We start from the raw sequence: 24,636 nt of genomic DNA, 5'->3' as shown, positions 1-24,636 counted from the left end.
CAAACCATGACACCCTCCATAGGACTCCTGTAAATAATAATAGTGTTTCTTAATGCAACACTGCATGTTGCACTGCTTATGTGATGCTGTTCTGCTTTCTGGTGCTCCACCAGGGCTGGTTCTTGCATTTCATCTGTAGCTGGGTTTCACTCTGCTGTATGCAAGGGCTTGAGACTTGGCTCTTACAGCAGGACTGGAACAGGAAATAAAACAATATTCAAAATGTCAGCCCTTCAAGCAGTTTCGAAAGTGAATTTGGTTTTGAAAGTGAATTTGGCTTTGAACGTGAATTTGCACTCTGACAATGGCTAATTGCTGCTAACCAGAGTTACTGTTCATAAATGCTGTATAAATACTCCTTCTCCTTTTTTTTTTTGCTTTCTTTTTAATGTAACTTTAAACTGAGCATTGAAAAGGGATTGTGTGTGTTTACTCAGTTTGTCTCCAAAAAGTCAATTTACTTTAAGCTCAGCACTTATGTTGCTTGTTGTTGCCCAGATCACATGGTGAGGGCAGGAGGAGGATGGGACACAGCACTTAAGTGAGTTGCTGTGCTGCTTTCAGCTTCCCCTAATACAGTATTTTCTCTTATTAAAAATGAAGTGCCTCTCTGCATCAGCAATGGTGTGGTCAGCAGGAGCAGGGAGGTCATTCTGCCCCTGTACTCTGCACTGGTTAGACCACACCTTGAGTACTGTGTTCAGTTCTGGGCCCCCCAGTTTAGGAGGGACATTGAGATGCTTGAGCATGTCCAGAGAAGGGCAACGAGGCTGGGGAGAGGCCTTGAGCACAGCCCTACGAGGAGAGGCTGAGGGAGCTGGGATTGGTTAGCCTGGAGAAGAGGAGGCTCAGGGGAGACCTTATTGCTGTCTACAGCTACCTGAAGGGTGGTTGTGGCCAGGAGGAGGTTGCTCTCTTCTCTCAGGTGGCCAGCACCAGAACAAGAGCACACAGCCTCAGGCTGCACCAGGGGAGATTTAGGCTGGAGGTGAGGAGAAAGTTCTTCCCTGAGAGAGTCATTGGACACTGGAATGGGCTGCCCGGGGAGGTGGTGGAGTCGCCGTCCCTGGAGCTGTTCAAGGCAGGACTGGACGTGGCACTTGGTGCCATGGTCTGGCCTTGAGCTCTGTGGTAAAGGGTTGGACTTGATGATCTGTGAGGTCTCTTCCAGCCCTGATGATACTGTGTGTGTGTGTGTGATAACAGGGTGTGAAGTAACAGATAGGAGGTGGATTTAGGCTTTAAAAAGGTTGTTAATGTTCTCTGTAGCATACTGGACTTAGTGGCTCACATGCATGCTTCTTCATAAAATGTGACTTGGACTGGATGATCTTGGAGGTCTCTTTCAATCTGGTTGATTCTCTGAGTCTTTAAATGTTTCTGCAGGAAGGTAGGGCATTCTCTGTTTTAGTACTAACATATATAAGCTAGCAAACTGTACTCCAGGGAGTTATCTTTGACTTGATTTGCTGCTTCAGTCTGGTGCAAAATTAACTGGATGCTCTCTCTTTTGTACATTCAAAAAACCAAATAACTTGCATGCCAGCTGGAGGCCAGAATAAACTTTGGTGCTGGTGATGCATGGCATGGAAAGCTTCCAGGAGATCTTTCTCAGCTAAGGTAGTAGGACTCTAGTACTTGCATGCCCTAGACCTTCTTTTACCCACTCTTCTTAGACAGGGAAGGAAATGAGATTGCTCTGATAACTTTCCTAAATTGAAATGCTTTTTTTTATTTTCTTGAAAGGAAATCTTACCAATCTGGACTTCATAAAACTCTAGCTGAGGTTGATATTGTATCATTTCCCTGTGGAAAAACACTAACATGTATTCAGAATTGGGTCTGGAGCTTTAAGTCTGTTTTGCTAACTGCAAAAACCTCATCAAAGTTAATTTTCTGGCATTTTCAGTCCTTTGGCTACTTCTAGATTCCTCACGTCTGCAAACAATTCCTAACTAGGAATTGGTTTGCTTCTTTGTGGGTCTTGTTTGTGTTAGGAAAGTGATTGGCAGAAGGCAGTGGGTGATATTTGAAGGCTGAAAAACACAAGTGGTTTGTTTCTGCTCTTTGTTTTGTAGTTAGCTATGTCTGTATTGTTTAATACAGGACAAATGCTTTGCTAAATTAGGGCAGCCCTTTTCCTAAGGAGTAAAAAAACTTCAAAACTTGAAAAATGGGTGATGGGCTGCCAGGAGAAGCTGTTTGTACTTTCAAGTAGTTCCTTTAAGGAAAGGCTTGGGTTGGCTGTGTTTGAACAATTCATTAAGGAAAAGACTGCAGCTCTGTGCCAGTATTCAGACACAACCAGAGTCATTTCTTGGCGAAGTAGTTCTCTTCACTATACATATTCTGGTCACCTCTGCCATAAGTAAGGTTGATAAAATTGTTGGGGGATATTTGTGTATTTTTTTATCATTTACTATGTTTTCCAGAAAGTGTTTCCTACACAAGTTGAAATCCCTGTTGTAAAAATGCCTGTCCATGAAAACGGACGTTTAATACTGGTATCTGTATTTAACTGAACTGGTTAATTACCTTAGGGAGCTGTGCTCAACAGCATGTTCACTGGGCCACCTGGGCACACTGCTGGCTCATCTTCAGCCTACTATCTACCAGTACCCCCAGGGCCCTCTCTGCCTGGCTGCTCTCAGCCTGTAGTGCTGCTTGGGGTTGCTGTGGCCAAAGTGCAGAACCCTGCACTTGGCCTTGTTAAATCTCATCCCATTGGCCTCTGCCCACCCATCCAGCCTGTCAGGGTCCTTCTGCAGGGCTCTGCTACCCTCCAACAGATCCACACCTGCTCCTAGCTTGGTGTCGCCTGCAAACTTACTGATGCTGGACTCAGTCCCCTCATGCAGATCATCAATAAAGATATTGAACAGACAGGCTGTGCTATTAAACCCTTACTAAGATACTTAGAGCAAAGAGAGCAACAGGAAGTTCTTTCATGCCCATGCTTTGAATCAGGAAATTCCTATCTACCATGCATTAATTTGTCATATCAGTGTTTTAAATCACGTGGCACTTCTCTTTCTCAGGGACTAGTGTACAATGGTGTGTAGTAGCTGAAACAACACTAGACTGGAGTCTTCTCAAACAATATACTAACTTGGAGGGAGATGTTTTAATACTCTTTTCAGTGAATCTGTTTTAAAAATTATCTTCCTCAATTTCCTTCTTTGTTCCTGTGAGAAAACTAATGAAATTTTCAGGTGATATTGTTAGAAGAGGAGCAGTTATGAGATCAGATGTCTTTCCCCCTCCCCTTCATAAACAGAAGAATAAGGAGAAACCAGAAACACTGGCATAATATCACTGGTCCTTAACTGGGCAGAATGACTTTTGCTCATGTTACACAGTGTTTTTTGACAGTGAGAGGAGAATTTGGATCAAGTCTAGTTCTTACATGACAAGTGTAATCTTGCCAGCTTGTGGGGAACCCAGACTTTTATTGTGTGTATGACTGCATGCGTTGTTGAGAAGCATCTATCTAAGGCTCTACTTTGCTGCCAGATTGCACACAATTCTTTTTCTGTGTTAACTTTGACTGCATGGGATGGAGGACCTTAGAGGTATTTGTGTGCATGTTTTTTCCCTTTAAAATGTGTAATAACTACTTAACTAGTATTTAAATCCTACCTCTGGAGCTACTGAATCTGTTATGGGAACTAATGCCCTCAATTTAAATTACAGTGCAGAGGTAGGGCACTATTCCAGTTTTATCAGGAACAGCTCATTTTTCACAGGTGAAATAATGAAATATAATTGTCTTCATTTCTCTTCTGACAATGGAAAACAATCATTACTGGATGGCATGGTTGGTTTTGAGTGCTCTAAAGTGTTAGTAGATCCATCACAAGTTAGAATCTTCTGTTCAAAGGCATGGAAAATAACCACAGTGTGTTTCAGTTATTACTATGTGTTATGCTGCTTGGCAGTGCTTTTAGTACTGAAAAGCTAGTTTAATTCACCTGCTCTGTTCTCAGGATGTTTGTTCTGTGTGGGAGAGGGGTCACTTTCTAGCAAGATGGAAGGTTAAATGCCTTGTGACATGATCAGGTCTGTGAAAGTTCTGTGGGTCAGAACTCTCCTTGTGACATCATTAGGTCTATGAAAGCTATTTGGATCAGAACTCTCCTTGTGATGTCATCAGGTCTGTGAAAGTTCTGTGGATCAGAACTCTCCTTGTGACATCATTAGGTCTATGAAAGCTATTTGGATCAGAGCTCTCCTTGTGACATCATTAGGTCTATGAAAGCTATTTGGATCAGAGCTCTCCTTGTGATGTAATCAGGTCTGTGAAAGTTCTGTGGGTCAGAACTCTCCTTGTGATGTAATTAGGTCTATGAAAGCTATTTGGGTCAGAACTCTCCTTGTGATGTAATCAGGTCTGTGAAAGTTCTGTGGTCAGAGCTCTCCTTGTGATGTAATTAGGTCTGTGAAAGTTCTGTGGTCAGAGCTCTCCTTGTGATGTAATTAGGTCTATGAAAGCTATTTGGATCAGAACTCTCCTTGTGATGTAATCAGGTCTGTGAAAGTTCTGAGGGTCAGAACTCTCCTTGTGACACAATCAGGTCTGTGAAAGTTCTGTGGGTCAGAACTCTCCTTGTGACATAATCAGCTCTATGAAAGCTATTTGGATCAGAACTCTCCTTGTGATGTATTCAAGTCTGTGAAAGTTCTGTGGGTCAGAACTCCCCTTGTGACATAATCAGGACTATGAAAGCTATTTGGATCAGAACTCTCCTTGTGACATAATCAGGTCTATGAAAGCTATTTGGATCAGAGCTCTCTACAGCATGTGAATTAAAAAAGTTCAAACATAGAAGTTTTTTTTTTCACTCTATTTTTCTTTCCATTTGTGTGTATGAACCACACAGCATAGTCCAGAATTAAGTTTTCCTTGGCCCTTGCTAGGCATAAGCAGAGTATTTTGCTTGTGTCTTAATTTCTCTTGGGAAAGAATTGCTCTTTAATCCCTATGGGTGTAACTTTTCTTGCCCTGTGTGCTTGTCTTTATGGCAAAACAAATGCTTGTTATGGGCATTTATTTCTCTCGCCAAGAGCTGCTGGGACAAAGGTGAATGTGAGGCTTCCTCTCCCTCAACCAATTACAAACTTCCCTCATCTTGTCTCTGACTTCTAGAGGCAATATGAGAAGAGCTTTTCTCATATCTGAGAAATTACCAACTGTAAATGGGCTTACAGCTTCTCAAGAGGTAACGCAGGAATTGTAAGGGGAAGGGTTAGTTCAGTTCAGTTTTCCAGGCATTTATTTATTGAAGTATTGTATTTTTATTTAGGTCTTTGTTAATGAGGTGCTTTGCTTCTCACTGTAAAAGTACATAGTATGGCAAGCTGCATTTCTCTCTCTGAGAACTGGACTGGAATGACTGATGGGCATCTTAAAAGTTATATGTTTTCCCAGCTGTGGGTAAGGAAATAAAGTACAATTGAACCACCTTACCAATTAATATAGAGCATATATGTATATATAGAGAGAGCAGATATATATATATATATAGAGAGAGAGAGCAGATATATATATATAGAGAGAGAGAGAGCAGATATATATATATAGAGAGAGAGCAGATATATATATATATATAGAGAGAGAGAGCAGATATATATATAGAGAGCAGATATATATATATAGAGAGAGAGCAGATATATATCTATAGAGAGAGAGCAGATATATATAGAGAGAGAGCAGATATATATAGAGAGAGAGCAGATATATATATAGAGAGCAGATATATATATAGAGAGAGCAGATATATATATATAGAGAGAGAGCAGATATATATATATAGAGAGCAGATATATATATAGAGAGAGAGAGCAGATATATATATATAGAGAGAGAGCAGATATATATAGAGAGAGCAGATATATATATAGAGAGAGAGAGAGCAGATATATATATATAGAGAGAGAGAGAGCAGATATATATATATATAGAGAGAGAGAGCAGATATATATATAGAGAGAGAGAGAGCAGATATATATATATATATAGAGAGAGAGCAGATATATATATATATAGAGAGAGAGAGCAGATATATATATATATATAGAGAGAGAGCAGATATATATAGAGAGAGCAGATATATATATATAGAGAGAGAGAGCAGATATATATATATATAGAGAGAGAGAGCAGATATATATATATAGAGAGAGAGCAGATATATATATATAGAGAGAGAGAGCAGATATATATATATAGAGAGAGAGAGAGCAGATATATATATATAGAGAGAGAGAGAGAGCAGATATATATATATAGAGAGAGAGAGCAGATATATATAGAGAGAGAGAGAGAGCAGATATATATAGAGAGAGAGAGAGAGCAGATATATATATATATAGAGAGAGAGAGAGAGCAGATATATATATATATAGAGAGAGAGAGAGAGCAGATATATATATATAGAGAGAGAGCAGATATATATATATATATAGAGAGAGAGAGCAGATAGATAGATATATATAGAGAGAGCAGATAGATATATATATATATGGAGATACATGGAGGGAGAGAGAGAGAGAGCTTAATATAGCTGAAGTTGGACACAAGTGAATGCTACAGACTTATTCCTTTCTGTGTTTCCTGCTTTTATTTTGCCAGGCCTCATTTTCTATAGAAAATAAACTTATGCCTTCTGTGGATAAGAATTCCTCCTGCCCTTCCCTCTCCTGTGTCCCTCACTGAAGTGTAAGGTTTCTTCATTAAATCCCTACATGAGCAAAAACATTCCTAGAAAGTGAAGTTTGGCTTCCAGAGGATTAAAATCTAAACCAGAATAAGTCTAGTCAGACACAGGAGCCTTTCATGCAGTAGTGTTGGCTGTCAGTGAATGTGTGGTTTGTCTGTTTGTACGTTCTAAGCACCAATTAATCCTACCCCATGTTTTCCTCAATTTTCTTCCTAATTGAAGTTATCAGGGCTTGGTTGAAAGGAGGTAAGGCACAGAGCCTGGTCTTCTGGTAAAATGATTCATCCTGCTCAGTGCCTTGTTAATACTGCTGGCCATCCATGGTCTGGATGGTAAGGATTCTGAAGATTCAGGTGGCATTTTTGACCAAAGGCCAGGTATAAGAATCCTCTCACAGTCTTGCCCCCAGGTCCCTTTCTTCCTGGCTGCTTTAGATAAGTGACACAAGGGCTTTCAGAAGTTTTTTCAAGGAAAGCTTTCCAATTCAATTCCCTCCTATGCTATCATAGTGTCAACTGCTATAAAACTTTGCCACTGTGTTGGAACAGTAAAGATTAGGTGTGAAACTAATAAGTTGGACTGGATGATCTTGGAGGTCTCTTCCAACCTGGTTGATTCTATGATTCTATGAACCTGGTTGATTCTATGATAGGTGTCCTCATTTTTTCAGGTAGGGCTTTGAGTATTTTAATGACGTTGGAAATGGATCAGGTAAGGAATGTGTGTAGAAGCTGTCAAAAGAACTGAAGCTTGGAATTTTGGGTAAAATTTTGTGTTGCTGCTTCAAGAGCTGCCTTTCTCTCTGCATCTAAAAGCAAGCTTCCACCTCAGTTTTGTTTTAGGTGGGTAGGATTCTGGAAATTCAGTTTAGTCACAGGTATAGTACATCCCTAACCATGGCATTTATGCACCATAGGAAATAAAACTGCCTTTTCCTGAAGTTTTAATTTTTCCTGCACAAGCATTTTTATTGTTCATCTGTTTTCAATTGTTCTCAATGAGGGATGGGTCTTATAAAACATTTTTATGGTAAAAAGCTTTGAAGCATATTGTTGCTTGATTTCATCTTATCCTAAAACAGCTTTTCTGAAATCCTCTTCTTGTACCCCATGCAACTGCTGTAGATCCAAAGCCTGGCTTGAGCTTAATAGGTCTGACTAGGACAGCTTTCATTGCAAGTGCCTCTGCAAGTCTAAGCTTCTGTTTGCACACAGAGGATACATGCTTGTTCTTCTGGAAGGCTCTGTTTCAGAACAGTGAGACTACCTTTAAAACTGTGCTAGTTTGGAGCAAGCTGGAATGTTTTGGTGAGAAGAATTAGATGACAGGCTGTGAAAAGGAGACAATGGTGATGTCTGCTGCACTCATAGGCTTGCTGAGATGTATGAGAACAAGAGCATAAATATAGATAACAGAGTCTTTCTCTCTCTCTGGGATTTTTGAGCTGCACTTCTCTATGTCTAACCTGCCTGAGTAATCTGTCTGCTTCCTAACCCCTCTGGCCGACTCTCCAAACTACATTAAACATAAGGCAAAGTCTGGGGTAAGGTAAAGGGGGAGGGGGGAGTAGGGAGGGAAGAAGGTGGAAGGGTGATTGAGAGCCTCTCCTGGGGACTCAGGTTTCTGGGAGGGCTGTTGTGCTTCTATATTGCTTTTTAACTTGTATATTTCTGTCTATGGCTGTATATATTGTAAATATCTGCTTGTCTATTGTACTAAGCTGTATTTAAGCTAAGCTTCATTGTCCAGTTTCCAGATTGACTGAGTCTAGTCTGGGTGATTTTCCAAAGTAGGGGGGGGCAGGTAACACCCAAACTATCACAGGGTTCACAGAGTGAACACACAGTGAAAGCTAACCTACAAGGTAGGTGTAGCTGTAAGACCTCTTAGTTTCAGTTTGACTTTTATGGGGGGGAAAAAGCATTTTCAAACATAGTCTGAAATAGTTTCCTCAGATCTAGTAAAATGGCAGCAATAAATGGATTGTCCAATGGTACAGTTGTCTAAACTGAGATCCCCATCCATGTAAAAGCTTTGTGTGGGAAGAAATGCTGTATCCTATGGACATCAGCAGAAAAATAATGTTGATCTGTCCTGTGATTTTTAAATTTGTGCAAAATTCCTTTATGGACTTGAAGCCATTCCAAGGAGTTAAGAATAATAGGGTTGCACTGTCTGTTTCCTCCTTGGTAAGGATAGAAGACAGGCAAGCAGACACATTTACTATCTGTGATTATTGGCTGAGTGCTGCAGAAAGCAGATTTTGTAACTTGATAACTGTTCTGACTCAAAGCTGCATAACTTGCATGCCTCTCTGTTTGCAATTATCTAATCCTGCTTAGGCTTGCTTTTCCAGAATGCTGGGTTTTGAGATGAGCATTTCCTGCAATAAAGTGCTGAAGTTCTTTCCCATCACATAGAAGGTTGCTCCGGATTTAAACAGATGTCTGATAGTAATGGCTTGTTTCTTTTCTGACCTGTTCTGTAGATCATATTTCTCATGGCTGGGCAGAGGCCAATGGGATGAGATTTAACAAGGCCAAGTGCAGGGTTCTGCACTTTGGCCACAACAACCCCAAGCAGCACTACAGGCTGGGGACAGAGTGGCTGAGAGCAGACAGGAAGAAAGGGACCTGGGGGTGCTGGGACAGAGTAGGCTGAAGATGAGCCAGCAGTGTGCCCAGGTGGCCAAGAGAGCCAATGGCATCCTGGCCTGCATCAGGAACAGTGTGGCCAGCAGGACAAGGGAGGTTATTCTGCCCCTGTACTCGGCACTGGTCAGGCCACACCTGGAGTGCTGTGTCCAGTTCTGTGCCCCTCAATTCAAGAGAGATGTTGAGGTGCTGGAAGGTGTCCAGAGATGGGCGATGAAGCTGATGAAGGGCCTGGAACACAAACCCTATGAGGAGAGGCTGAAGGAGCTGGGGGTGTGCAGCCTGCAGAAGAGGAGGCTCAGGGGTGACCTCTTTGTTGTGTACAACTACCTGAAGGGAGGCTGTAGCCAGGATGAGTAAAGCAGCATGTCTCCCAAAGGACAGTGTCTTTTTTCACTGCTTGCAGCATCACTGCAACTTAGTGCTGTCTCATTTCATTGCAGAGCTGTCTCCTGGGGTAAGGCATTAGCCTCTGTGCGAAGGGACATTGTAGCCAGGTGGGGATTGGCCTCTTCTCCCAGGCAACCAGCAATAGAACAAGGGGACACAGTCTCAAGTTGTGCTGGGGGAAGTCTAGGCTGAATGTTAGGAGGAAGTTGTTGCCAGAGAGAGTGATTGGCATTGGAATGGGCTGCCCAGGGAGGTGGTGGAGTCACCATCCCTGGAGGTGTTCAAGTAAATCCTGGATGAGGCACTCAGTGTCATGGTCTGGTTGACTGGCTAGGGCTGGGTGCTAGGTTGGACTGGCTGATCTTGGAGGTGTCTTCCAACCTGCTTGATTCTATGATACTCTCATAGTCCAAAATTTTTTTCAGTGAGGCCAGGTTTTTAGGCACCTAGTGGTAGAGTCACCATCCCTGGAGGTATTGAAGAAGAGCCTGGATGAGGCACTTAGTGCCATGGTCTAGTTAACTGGCTAGGGCTGGGTGATAAGTTGGACTGGATGATCTTGGAGGTGTCTTCCAAGCTGGTTGATTCCATGAAATGCTGCATTCCTAGTAGAACAGGACTGCTCCAGAAGTCAGTACTGGGCCATGGGGAAGGAGCTACCATAAGGCACATCATCAGGCTTCTTCTATGTCTCTTGGTCATCCCTACAGTGGGCTTTGCTTCAAAAAATAGCTGTTTAATGAATACTAGAACTCTTGCCAAATTCCAGTATGATATAATTAAAACATTCTCCACAGGCAAACTAAGCAGTCAGTGTTGATCAGAAACCTGATGCACTCTGGGGATCATGCCCTGTTGGAACAGACACCAAGGGGGGATGAACAGATGGGGAGCAAACAAGCAAGTTTTTAGTGAACTGAATCCCCTCCTCTTGCCTGTGCAGGAGTGGTAGCAAATAGCCATTTGCAAGCACATAGCAGTCTTTAATTAGTTACTGATACTTCTATGGGTTTTGACAATGCTGTCGTGCAAGTCAGTCTGGTTCAGTGCACTGTATCAGTGCAGACCCTTTGGATGAAGAGAGTGACACGGCCACCCTTTTGTTAAAGGAATGAATCACCGTGGAGGATAGTGCATGTCACAACCCTGCATTCCTTTGCAGTGATCCTGGTCTGTGTCTCTTGGCAGTTTGTTTTACCCACTGTGGTGGGTACTTGGATCGACTTGCAGAGAAGTTTTTATTCTCTGCTGTTCTTTTCAGTGAAAATTGGAAGATTAATTGGCAGCTCTTGCCAGAAACAGGAGAAAAATCTTTCCCTGGACTCTTCCAGAATTGAAATGCTGGTTGGGTTGTTTTTTCCTGCTGCTGGACTGCAGCAATAGTATAAAATTCTAGTCCTCCATAGCTTGTTGTCTTGTCTTGAGTAAGTTGAATAGGTACAGAAAAACAGATTTAAGCAAACAAATAGTACCTGATGCTAGTTGGCTTGATAGATATTCACCTACCTACTGGCAGACTGTTTAAGTCATGGAGAACTTCATCTGAGAGAAGGGAGAGGTTGCTTTGAAGAGATTTTATGACCTTGAGGGGCAATTTTGAGTAAGTACCTGTGGATGTTACTAGGGAGTAGACGGAGTTGAAGGCTTTAAAGGAACAGCAGTTTGGCCAGCTTGTTTCAGCTGTCTCACAGGCATAATGGCTGCAGCAAACAATACATATGTTTGAATTAACTGGTGGTGTGTCCTTTGTGTGAGGTAGTGCCTGGAGATAGGTTTTGTTGTGTCAGTTCTTTTTAGGTGAACAGTGCATGCCACCTGAGTCCTTGCCTTAAGATGTTTTTTCTTAGCTGTGCCTGTTGTGGAAAGGGAGACTACCAAAATGCTTGAAGGTTATTGTGCACCGTCACAAGCCAGTGGAGGGGGGGAATGAAAGCTGAAGTTGAGATTTATCTCTCTGAAATAGGGGAAGTTTAACATAGTGAAAGGTCACCCTGGTGACAGATCAAGCTTTACATTGTGGATCTCTCATAGAAGATTCTTTTCCCAACAGATATTTACTAATGGTTGTTACATGGTTTTAGGGTAAAGAAAGTGACAAGTGTGTGATAGTAGTCCTTTCTGAGAGGTGTGTTTTTCTTCAGAGTCAGATATAGCTGTGCCAAAAAGACATCTGCTCTCTGTCATTGTCAGCTGGAGCTCAGGGATGTATCAACCTTTCTATTTGATGCAGTCCAGTGCATGTGTGCCAAGTATCTATCTTTGTGTGCCAAAACACTTTGGCAAAGGATCTTCAGTAGTTATGTCTATTTCTAAACACTTTAGATATTATATTCAAAAGGTATTTGGTCACTTGTAAATGGACTTACTGAAGGTGTTTGCCATTAATAGATGCCTCTGTCTACAGCTTCAGGTTTTATAATGATGCTTTCTGAAGCTAAATTTTACTACTGTGGCTCAAATCAGATACTTCAATAGAAGGCATGCTGTATTGCAAAGGAAAAACTCAGGGAATATCACCTTCAGAATGGGTGAAATACAAGTTGTGATTCTCAAAGTAGGAATTCTGGTGCAGTTGTTGAACAGTACAACTTCCATTTCTGAAGTGATGTGAAAAGTGAAAGGCTCTTACATTTATCAGTTGCAGGCATCCGTGTGTATATGTTTCTGGGTGGAAATGAAGTCCCTCACTGAGCTCTCCAGTCAGCATGGATGTTCACAGGACATTTAATCTTTGGTTTACGTGTCAGTTACTAGTTACATCATGCTGACCAGTTGCAACACAGATCTTTATAGAAAAGGACTCATTGTATTTTACTGTCTAAAACTTAATTGTGTGCCCAGGTGGCCAAGAGAGCCAGTGGCATCCTGGCCTGCATCAGGAATGGTGTGGTCAGCAGAAGCAGGGAGGTCATTCTGCCCCTGTACTCTGCACTGGTTAGACCACACCTTGAGTACTGTGTCCAGTTCTGGGCCCCCCAGTTTAGGAGGAACATTGAGATGCTTGAGCATGTCCAGAGAAGGGCAATGAGGCTGGGGAGAGGCCTTGAGCACAGCCCTACGAGGAGAGGCTGAGGGAGCTGGGATTGGTTAGCCTGGGGAAGAGGAGGCTCAGGGGTGACCTTATTGCTGTCTACAGCTACCTGAGGGGAGGTTGTGGCCAGGAGGAGGTTGCTCTCTTCTCTCAGGTGGCCAGCACCAGAACAAGAGCACACAGCCTCAGGCTGCACCAGGGGAGATTTAGGCTGGAGGTGAGGAGAAAGTTCTTCCCTGAGAGAGTCATTGGACACTGGAATGGGCTGCCCGGGGAGGTGGTGGAGTCGCCGTCCCTGGAGCTGTTCAAGGCAGGATTGGACGTGGCACTTGGTGCCATGGTCTAGCCTTGAGCTCTGTGGTAAAGGGTTGGACTTGATGATCTATGAGGTCTCTTCCAACCTTGGTGATACTGGGATTTTTATTTCAGAGGTGTAGTTCAATCATTCCATTAGTACAAACATCTATTCCACACTGTTGGAAGCATAGGAGGCTGCTGCCCAACACTTTGCATGTATTTCTACTTCCCTTTTGACATAGCCACAGGTTAGGTTTTTCTTTTGTTCTTTATTTCTTCCTTCCTCTACAGACTGCCACTGCTTTTGAGCAAGTAATATCTTAACAGACATTGTGGCTTCTTTTGGCGAAGGCTATGACAGACAGAGGAAAAACAAATGTGATGATGTTAAGTATTCTTGCCTTCTCTTAGATCCTCTGGTAGCACATATAAGATGAATGTGCAATTACTGCCACAAGTGGTAAAAAACATCCTGTTTGTTTTAAAATGCCTCTGGAACTGCCTTGAGCAGATTCTTGCATGGAGGCACATGCTGTGCAAAAATGGAGACTGCTGCTGTGCTGGGACCTGCTCTGAGTACTCAGTCTGCTCTCTCCAGAGTTTGTGGGCTTGATTGTTCCAGACTAGCATAGTTTTGTGATGGTCTTCCTGCTTCTGCAGGGCTTGTACCTATATATAGGAAAATATTAGCCTTTGGTTTCTTTTGCTGATGTTAAAGACTACCCAAGGAAATACTCAGATAACATTTAAGTGCTGAATTGCTGCTTCAGTATTAAAGAATGTTATGTAGTTTTGGAGATACTTGCTTTAGTAAATGAATGTGTTTCAACATCAACACATCTCCCCATTGGCTGTGATGCTCCAACAATATCCCAGTATCACCAAGGTTGGAAGAGACCTCACAGATCATCCAGTCCAACCCTTTACCACCGAGCTCAAGGCCAGACCATGGCACCAAGTGCCACGTCCAGTCCTGCCTTGAACAGCTCCAGGGACGGCGACTCCACCACCTCCCCGGGCAGCCCATTCCAGTGTCCAATGACTCTTTCAGTGAAGAACTTTCTCCTCACCTCAAGCCTAAATTTCCCCTGGTGCAGCTTGGGGCTGTGTCCTCTTGTTCTGGTGCTGGCCACCTGAGAGAAGAGAGCAACCTCCTCCTGGCCACAACCTCCCCTCAGGTAGTTGTAGACAGCAATAAGGTCTCCCCTGAGCCTCCTCTTCTCCAGGCTAACCAATCCCAGCTCCCTCAGCCTCTCCTCGTAGGGCTGTGCTCAAGGCCTCTCCCCAGCCTCGTTGCCCTTCTCTGGACATGCTCAAGCATCTCAATGTCCCTCCTAAACTGGGGGGCCCAGAATTGGACACACTCAAGGTGTGGTCTAACCAGTGCAGAGTCCAGGGGCAGAATGACCTACATATGTAGCACTACATTTCAATTCAATTGTATTTTGCATTGCATGCTAATGAATTCTGAAAGCCCTTGCTGTGTTAGGGCACTGATTTAGCCTTGGACTTTCCCCTGAATGCACTTAATAGCATAGTGGAGAATGAGAGGAATCATCAGAACTTACAACTAGGCTGGACAAGTAGTACTGCTGCTTGCTGTCAGGGTACAGATGGTTTCTGAAGACTAAATTTTGAGAGGAGTAAGTTGGGTTCTTGGCATAGCATGCAATATTCCTCACATTTTATGGTGGCATTTAGTTAAAACATATGTTAGAAAAAGAAAATCATATGAGCAGTTAACAACTCTCCTAAGCATAGTTAGCTGTGATGGTTTGGGTGTTCCCCACCCCCCATGCACTTTGGAAATCACCCAGACTAGACTCAGCAGCTCTGGAAATTAAATGAAGCTTATATTTATACCTTAGAACAAGATACAAGCAGATATTTATAATATATACAGGTATAGACAGAAATATAGAAGGTACAAGGTAATAGAGAAACACAGCAGCCCTCCTAGAAACCTGAGTCCCCAGGAGGGGCTCCCAACTGCCCTTCCACCTTTCCTCCCACCCCTCTCCCTAACACAAGACTTTGATTTATGCTCAAGGTAGCTCGAAAGGGTTGGCCAGGGGTGTTAGGAAGCAGATGGATCAGTCACACAGATGGCAGATTAGGTTAGAGAGAGACATGCAGCCCAAAGCCCAGAAAGTGACTTTGTTATCTATATTTATGTTCTTGTTCTTATATCTCAGCAAGCCTATGAGTGAAACAGACATCACCATTGTTTCATTTCACAGCCTGTAATCTAGTTCTTCTCACCAGAACATCCTAGCTAGGCTCAAACTAGGACATTAGCAAAGGATAAGCTGTCCTTTAAAAAGGTACTGTGGAAATGAGCACTGAAGCAAGTTTCCTGCACCTGTGTCTCTTTGACATCAGCTATGTTCTGATCTGATTTGTGGCCACAGTCATACCAAGACTGGAGAGATGCAGGTGTTTCCCTTTGACTCATGTCAAATATACACTTCCCTGGAAATATTGCATACTATTGCATACAACTGCAAAAGGAGGTGCTTACATGTTAAAGAAGTGCTTGGGTATGAAAGGAGCAAGTAGTGCTAGAGGGTAAAATGGAGGTAGTGGGGAGGAAATCATAGAATCATAGTACCTAGAATCGACCAGGTTGGAAGAGACCTCCAAGCTCATCCAGTCCAACCTAGCACCCAGCCCTAGCCAGTCAACCAGACCATGGCACTAAGTGCCTCAGCCAGGCTTTGCTTGAACACCTCCAGGGGTGGTGACTCCACCACCTCCCTGGGCAAACTGTTGTCAATTCCTGGGACATAGCTTCTCTGCTTTGCACTCTGCTTCTGCAGACTAAAGTCTAGACCTGCTCTGCTAGCAAAAACTTACTGGCATGGTTGTGAATTTTATTACATATAGTTGCTAGAGAAGATCAGAGATGAGTTGGAGCAAATGCAGTGTCCTAGTTTGAAGCTAGCTAGAATGTTTTGGTGGGAAGGACTGGATTACAGGCTGTGAAAGGAAAACAATGGTGATGTCTGCTTCACTCAAAGACTTGCTGAGATGTGTAAGAACAAGAAATAAAAACATAGATAATCTCTTCTGCTGTTGGTGAGCTTGGAGCTGCATCTCTCTTCTAACCTCACCCCTCTCTGCCATTTCTTTTCTAATCCACTTTGCTTCCTATCCCCCTGGCCAGTCCTCCATCCTTCCTTGGGACTGGGGTAAGGTTGAGAGGGGTAGGGGGAAGGTGGAAGGGTGGTTGGGAGCCCCTCCTGGGGACTCAGGTTTCTGGGAGGGGAGTTGTGTTTCTGTATTACCTTTTACCTTGTCTATTTCTGTCTATAACTGTATATACTGTAAATCTCTGCTTGTATATTGTGCTAAACTGTAAATATAAAGCTTCATTCAATTTCCAGAGCTGGCTGAGTCTAGTCTGGGTGATTTCCAAAGTGGGGGGGGGGGGGGGGGGGGGGGGAGAGGGGGGAAACGCGGGGAACACCCAAACCACCCAAACCATCACACGCAGGAAGATGCAAAATAAATGCCAAGTGGCTAAGTGGTCAGACATCTCTGCTCCACGATTGAAAGTCACTTTGGGAAGTGTTTGTCAGACAGGTTGTGGTCAAGGAGCTGGAATAGTTCTCACAGAAATGAGTTGGCAGTGATGACTGCACTCAATAGAGTTGAGCTAACGGGAGACTGAACGAACTGGGCAAAGTTGAGCTCACTTTTGTTATTGAACAAAGTATTTCACTTATATCTGGAGCCTCTGGTCTAACAGACCTGCCAGAAAGGCTGCTTTTCTGGAATGTGCTTAATTTGACTTGGTTCATCAGGTCACATCTTTCAAGGTCACTGGTAATAAGGTGCTAACCCTTAAGTAGCGCCGCTTGGATAACATCCTGTCATTGAACTGCATAGGCAGTGTAATCAATTTCAGTGTGATGCAAAACCCATTACACTGAAAACATGAGTGGAAGTTTATGCAAGGAGAGAACCAGAAAGAGCTTACAGATTGGCTTTAGCCTGTTGGCCACAAAGCCTGGTCTGTGTTTTCCATTTGCCTCACTCCAGTCCACATTTGGATTTCTAGTTCTATTCCCTTGTTACCAACCTGATTCTTGATAGTATTCTCTGGGGATAGTGAGCTGCTGCTTCTGTAGTCATTGCATTCTGTAGTTACACTGCCATAGATAATGCTACCCTTTAATGTGTCCTCTCAGAACCTTCAGCAACTCTCTTGGCTTAACAAAGCTTAGCAGTGTGTTCTGTTGGATCACTTCAGAGATTTTTTTTCTCATACTTCTTTGGTGTGGCCTCTGTTAGTTTTTACCAGTACTGTGTCATTTAGAAGTGTTAAAGTGGGATCAAGGAGCAGAGATGATTTACTGAGGTTACGTTGAGTGCTTCAGGGTACTGGCATGCCACTGTGGTAAGTGTGGTACATATCTGGTGTCAAACAACACAATCTTAATGCAAGCAGCATGTTTTATTGTGTCCCCTTTCCTGTGCAGGTGATGAGTTGGGTCTGAGGAAGAAACCATTGTTAAATGATGAACACTGCAAGAATCATTGTGGTATGGGGCAGGATGGTGAGGAACTGGAGGCCAGCCCTGCTGTGGCATTGCAGAGGCAGGGAGTGATGGCTCTGGCAGAGCTGAAATGTGGTCCTGAGCTGCGAGCAGCTGGGAGGAGGAGGCCCAAAGGAGAGGGTAGTGATCATGGATAGACAGGGCTAACAGTCACTACCAGGCCATAACGGTAGTGACTTCCCTCTGGTATGCTTCATGGCTCCCAGAAACCATCCAGACAAGCCCATCTTAGCAAGGGATTGTAATGGTCACCAGCATACTCACTGTACGTAATACGTGGCCAGCTCCTTTGGCTTCGAGTGTCCTGCACCGACTCAATCTATACCTTTGCCAAAGACCCTTGTGGTTTTACAGACCCAATCTACTTTGGTTATCTTTTCTGGTTTGGTCAGGTCTAGGCTGGTTAAAGCTGAACTGTGTGAACTACTCTAGATGTGTCAAACTATGGTGAAGTACTTGCTGTCCTTACCCTTTTTCCAGCAACTTATCTTGGTGCCCACTATTAATGTCTGTCCTGATTTTTTGTGACTCCTTCTGCTGCAAATGTACCCTAGTTTCAATATTTTGTTTCCCCTAATGAGGTGTTACTATTGAATACTGCAAGTACGATTTTTCATGGCCAAGAGTGGAGTTATTTCTTGTCAGTACTGCAGAAAAAGAGGATTGAAGTCTGTCTTTGTGTGCTTTTGTTTATATTTGATGGGACATCTTTGAAAGCAGTGCCATTCTGAAACAGTTTCAGAATTACCCAGTTCAATCTGAGCTTCACAGATCTAGGATCATGGAATCAGTCAGGGTTGGAACTCTTTTTCCATGCATTCTTTTCGTTTCAAAGGTGATTGTCGAATGTACGTTGTGAAGCCTTAGTTGAAGTCAGTCTTTTTTTGTAAGCATATATTTAATTGTTTTAATTTGGATACTTATGCTGATGAGTTTGGGGTCTGATCCTGCTGGTAGGTGACTTTGTAACTTTGACAAACTTAATCATCAATAGGAAAAACAAATGTGATTCTCAAGTGTACATCATCTTTTAATGTACTGTGAGATACCACTTTGTATCCCTTTGTGCCTCGTTCACAAACCTGTTAAGTTTTGTAATACCACATTTTTTCCCCCTAAGTCTTCTTTTGCTTGCATCCTTGATTGGGTCACTTCCCTTTCCCGCCCTCCCCCTCCCTGTATCCATCAGTGAAGAAAAGCTGGAAGTGACTGTGCTTATCTAAAGGATTAAAGTGATCTTTGACTGTTTTTCCTTAGCTGTCAGCTTCCTTTGTTCTTCCATAGTTAAAGTTGTCTTAGGCTTTCAGATAGGTATTGTCATGTGAAAGATTTTTGCATGGCTTTCCACGGTGTGTATTGATACCAGAGTGCTTTGTACACTGCCTGTATAAAGGTATTTCAATGCTAACATAGTATCAGACTAGGAAAATTAAACACATGTAGTAAACTTGTGTGCATGTTTTCTGGATGCTACCTAAACTTCTTTAAGTTGCATCAAAAATAGGCTGTGGGAATACTGTTACCGTGGGAGAGGTGTTAGAGATCTGTTATCTGACTTAAGCACACAGAAGTTCTTGTTTGGATGGAGAGACTAAAAATCTAGACTTAAGCTTGACAGATTTCATGCCAATTGCCTTCACACAGTGCTGCTGTGTTTGTTGGTGAGTTGGAGAACTTGCCTTCATTTGTTAAGCTTTCCTAAATGGTGCTCTGCAAAACAGTCATGCTAAGAATCAAGTCCAACAGGGAGGCAAAGAGCAGGGACCAATGAAAGCTTAGCCAGACAAGAAAAGGTCTGGTAAAGTTAACAGCAGTCATGTGTAGTAAGATTTCAATACAAGAGATAGAAGTCAGCTATTGAAAGCTGAAAGAAAAAAGCTGGATAGTGAGCTGGGACTGAGACTTGCTTTGGATCCTTGTAGATAAGCAAGTAAGGTGGTGCAGCCAGACTGACTGGCCAGTTTTGATTCTAGACACTTCTGGGTGGAGACATGAGGCATGACTGAGGACTGAACATTCTATTCAAGGAGAGGCTCTGTGTGCCCTGAAGTTGTATCTTGGAGTGCTGATTGAAACTCCATTGGTGAAAGTGATACCAGACTCTTCACAACTACTTTTGGCTGTGAACACAGGGCATCCCTTCATGCAGCAGTAACAGGCACTTCGTGTTTGGCTGCATGTCTTGGATGCAGCTCTAATAAATGGATGAAAATGATCATTGAGAATGCAGCAACTTCTGTGCTTTAAGTGAAATGAGCAATAAAAGCAATGCTGCAAGTTTAGTATGAAACATCTGTGTTCAGATGCTGCCATCATTTGGTTTGAAAATCTAAATACTGATTTTTAAGTGTCAGTGGTATTGTTGTGGAAGACAAACATACATTTGGTGATTTTTGATTTTGGGTTTCTGAATGGTATGTTACTGTCTAATGAAATTCAGACATGTACAAAATGCCTGTTGAGTTCCAGAGCAATGGTAGCTTCTGCAGCCACTTCAGGGTCCATACTGGGGATCCTCTCAGGCTGCCTCCACTCATTGGCATGCCTTGGATGGTAACATGCAAATGAAGTCTCCATTAATGCTCAGCCTTTTAGGATTGTTTCACTGGCTAATCTGTAGCATTTCTTTTATTAATGCAGGGATTTATTCTCTTGAGAAGCAGGCCAGTGCAAACTGTGTGATGTTCAACAGGTCAAAGCTTCTTTACCTTGCCTTGAAACACACTTCCTGAAAGTACTGTGTGAGCATCCAGTATGGCATGGCAAAAGGTTTCTCTAATGAGTTGGGTGTCTTCTGATTTGAGGATTGGATGGAGTCTCCTTTAACACAGAATTTCTGCTTCAAGCTTTTTTTCTTTTTAATTGCAGATGCTGGTGAGCTTGGAGCTGCATCTCTCTTCTAACCTCACCCCTCTCTGCCATTTCTTTTCTAATCCACTTTGCTTCCTATCCCCCTGGCCAGTCCTCCATCCTTCCTTGGGACTGGGGTAAGGTTGAGAGGGGTATGGGGAAGGTGGAAAGGTGGTTGGGAGCCCCTCCTGGGGACTCAGGTTTCTGGGAGGGCTGTTGTGTTTCTGTATTACCTTTTGCCTTGTCTATTTCTGTCTATAACTGTATGTACTGTAAATATCTGCTTGTATGTTGTGCCAGCTGTAAATATAAACTTCATTCAAATTTCCAGAGCTGGCTGAGTCTAGTCTGGGTGATTTCCTAAGTGTGTGGGGGGGCAGAGAACACCCAAACCATCACAAGTAGAAAGTATCTCCTGCTTCCCTTCCACCTGAATGGAGACTTTCAGAGTAGAAAGTGAGGATGAAGGCTTATTTTAGAGCTGTACGCTCGAAGAGAAGATTCTATACTTTAAAATTTCCATACTGTCAAATTGCAGGAAGAACTTTTAGCCATCCAAAGCAGTAACTACTATGAATTTCTTTTCCTTGATTTTTAGTTTTCACTCATCTCAAGAAATGACTGTTTTCAAGTTTAAGTAAATTTAAATGGTGACTATTTAGACTTGTGTCTGGTGTTTCAGACTTTCTGCAGAAGCATGGAGTAGTAAGTATGAGACTATGCTATCAGATGTGCTGGCAGTCTGCACCCTACAATGAGTAAAATATTTCTGTTGTGATTTTGTAGGCTTGCTTGTATGTGCTGTAAACAAGTTCTATTGATGTTACTGGGGGAGGCATGTAGCTGCAGGAAGCATTCGCTTTGTGCAAACAACCTATGGAACAGACGAGCAGTTCTGTGCTCTGCTGTGCTTCTCTTTCCACCCCAAAAAATGTTTGGTTTTTTTTCTTGTCCTTGTTCTGGGATTGCTTTTGTTTGGGTTTTCTGTTGGTTTGGTTTGGTTTTTTGGTGATGATTGTGCTCATTTTGGTTTTGTCTCATTTAGCCTTCTCTTTTCTCATCTGCCTTTTCCTTTTATCTTTTTTTTTTTCCCTTCCTTTTATTTTTTTCCCCAATCCATAAATGTGTTTGCTTGATCTGGAGAGCTATTTTGAGGCAGTTCTTTCTGTGAAGACCACAGTCCATTGCTCCTAACTCATGTCTCAGCTTAAAGGCAATAAAGCAATTGAGGTGATATTCTAGAGGCACCACTTCTTGGGTTTGCTTAACTTCTTAAAGGAATGCAAAAAGCAGTTAGTGAATCACTGAAAAGTATTCTTTTTTGTTGCTGTTGTTCACCTCATTCAGCTACTAACCTCAGCCATTTGCTTTTAACTTCCTTCTGGCCTTTTTAGTATGCATTCATTCTAAATTCATCTCTCAAATCGGAGCATGTTAACTTCAGCAGCTTCACATGGAGAATGATTCTCTAGGGCTGGCTGACGGATTAAGTGGCAGAAGCTTGCTTGTGAAGCAACCTTCGTTTGCACATTCTCCAGTTGTTTCCCATTAAAACTGAAATCTTTGTTATGCTGTGGCACCTTTTAAAAAGCAGACCTCCTCCTTATGTCTAAATGTTATGAAAACCAGGAGTACTGTAACCCAGAACCCCAAGGAACGCTTGATTGAAATAACAGATCTGAGAAGGCTCTTGCTAACATTCCTATGGTTATAGTTTTACTCAAGTGACAGAAACGTGGTGTCAGCTAGCTTATTTTGGTGCAAAACCCGATGTTGCTTTAAAGGCTTCACTGCCCCAGTGTTTGTGGGAATAGGTGATTTCTTAAAGTGTGACAGTATTCATGGCTTTTCCTCTCTGGAATTGATTTCATGTATTGATGATTAGGTGGTTGGTCTGGTTCCTGCTGTTAGTAGTTATTGAGATAAAGCAAACAGAAGTGACTCACTGTTAGATCTTCACAAGTGAACAAAAAGACAGCTTTGGTTTAGGCTCCTTTGCTCATCCCTGTCGTCTCTCTCAGTTAATGTTTTCTTTCTATTTGCACTTCCTTCCTTAACTTGTATGTGGCTTGACATCCTGCATGTAGTCTGAGGTCTTGAAGATAAGAAAAGAAATATCCACTGGTTCCATTTTGAGGTTATGAAGTCAAAGGTTAGAACAGCAAATACAGAAGTTGATTTTAAACTGACATATTGCACCAAGGAGTGAGCATGGTATAGGAGGAAACAGCAGATACCTGACTTTCATTTTCACTTGACCAAGTGACCTGAATAACCCTGCATGCTGATGAGAGTCAGTGCCCCATTGTTCTGACCTTTGTCAGAGATACCTGAATGTGAAAAGTGATCATGAAACATCTCCTGATAGTATTAATCACAAACTTCTAATTTCCAGTGGAGCTTAGCAAATGCATGATGATAGCTCCTATGTCACAGTAGGCTGGTTTGCAGCCATAGCATGTGTAAAGATAGACCTTCTGTAAGTTAGAATGTGGTTAACTCTTATCCCAGCATGCTGCAGCACATCAGGTGCTTTAAGTTTGGTTTAAAGCTTCCTGAAATCATTCCGTATTGTGATGTGGAGTATCTTCCTCTTTTTCTGTTGGTAATCATATTTGTTCTTTCTTTCCCACTCTTTACATTTCGTTTTTCCTTTGCAGGCAAAGGCAGCTCAAGCATCTCATCCGACGTGAGTTCAAGTACAGATCACACACCCACCAAAGCCCAGAAGAATGCAGCTACCAGCGAAGGTAAGCAGCTGGTACTCATTTCCCAGGTCAGGTCCCCCATAATAACCCTAGCAGTGTTCAAGAATGGAAGCCCTCCTGCTCGTTTCTTCTGTTCGCAGTACCATCAAATTACTAGACAGTGAAAAGTAGTTCCCCTTCCTGTTACAGTTTCCATTCCTACCTGATGTAGTTTCTGATTTAAGCTGTTGAAAAAGTATTTAAGATACTTCTGCTACAGAAAAAGAGGGTTTCAGTAATTTTGCATGTTACTCTGTAAGCAAAGGCTTTTATATGTAAGGTTTGATGTGATCTGATTTTGAACTTATTTTCAAGGAATATAATTCCTGGAAACATTTTTGGCATACATTATAGGCTAAATCTCAGCTGCCTCTTTTCACACTGTGAACACCTTGAAAATGAGAGTTGTTCTTGCCAGTCTTTCGAAAGTATAGCTATGGACATGAAGGATTTGATTAGATCAGCAGACTTAACCTACAGTTACTGGAGTATGTGATCATCCAGTACTAGATTTTTGATATCTGAGGAGGTAGATATCTTATGTGTCACTCGCTGGCCTATGGACAGAGAGATGTTGATCCTTCTCTGCTGCCACCTTGTATGTGAGGAGGTCAGCGCTCGGTAGGAGTGGCATCAGGAGCTGGAGGATGGACGGTGTGGAGCTGGCAGACAGCGTGGGCAGTACGTAGCAGGTGGCTGTGTGGGCATCCTGAGTGAAGCCCTCAAATGTGCTGCTAGCACTTAGTCTCCTGGAAGCTGCTGTTTGCCCATTACCAGGGGCCGTGCCTCCAAAGCTGTGCAGAGTGTGGTGTGCAGGTTGGCCTTTTAGTAACGGTCTTGCAGTGCTTTTAAGACACACTGTCACACCCATTTTGAGACACTAAAGCAGTTGGCATCTCAAAGATAGTTGGCACAATGACCCATCGGTGAGATGGCTACAAGAAATGGGACAAGCTGTTTGAAGTGGCTTACATGCTGTTCCAGTCCTAGACGTGCTATTAAGACAACTTCAGTTAAATCTCTTGATGGGAATGACAGGTACAGTTATGGCCCTAATATGGTGCCCTCCCTCACATTGTATGTTATGACCATCTGTGAAGTTGCAGAAGGAGATTTTATGTTTCGAAGAAACGAAATGCTTGTCATGTTATATTAAATGTGTCTGGGTGAACTCTTCTTCTTCTAGTGAAAAACAGTGATCATAGAATTAGGTTGGAAGAGACCTCCAAGATCATCCAGTCTAATCCATCCCCCAGCCCTATCCAATCAACCAGACCATGGCACTTAGTGCCTCATTCAGGCTTTTCTTGAACAGCTCCAGGTATGGTGACTCCACCACCTCCCTGGGCAGCCCATTCCAATGCCAATCACTCTCTCTGACAACAA

General features: G+C 42.7%; 1 protein-coding gene across 2 annotated transcripts in view; it reads left to right on the top strand.

Annotated features, from left to right (window-relative positions):
* Positions 1 to 24,636, top strand: part of FBXL7 (F-box and leucine rich repeat protein 7) — a 91,690-nt gene that overhangs the window by 6,429 nt on the left and 60,625 nt on the right. Inside the window, exons 1-2 of one of the 2 annotated variants that reach the window (XM_064161200.1) lie at positions 20,570 to 20,640; positions 23,164 to 23,253. Coding sequence is in view for 1 of the 2 variants with exons in the window: in XM_064161199.1 (XP_064017269.1) it covers positions 23,164 to 23,253 (90 nt within the window). In the remaining variant the exon portion in view is untranslated. Of the gene's footprint in view, positions 1 to 20,569; positions 20,641 to 23,163; positions 23,254 to 24,636 lie in introns of those variants that run through there. The other variant, XM_064161199.1, reaches the window with a different exon arrangement.

This window comes from Pogoniulus pusillus, chromosome 21, assembly GCF_015220805.1.
Source record: "Pogoniulus pusillus isolate bPogPus1 chromosome 21, bPogPus1.pri, whole genome shotgun sequence".
NCBI lineage: Eukaryota > Metazoa > Chordata > Aves > Piciformes > Lybiidae > Pogoniulus > Pogoniulus pusillus.
Note: the sequence above shows the minus strand (reverse complement) of the source record. Positions and strands in the feature narration are given on the sequence as shown.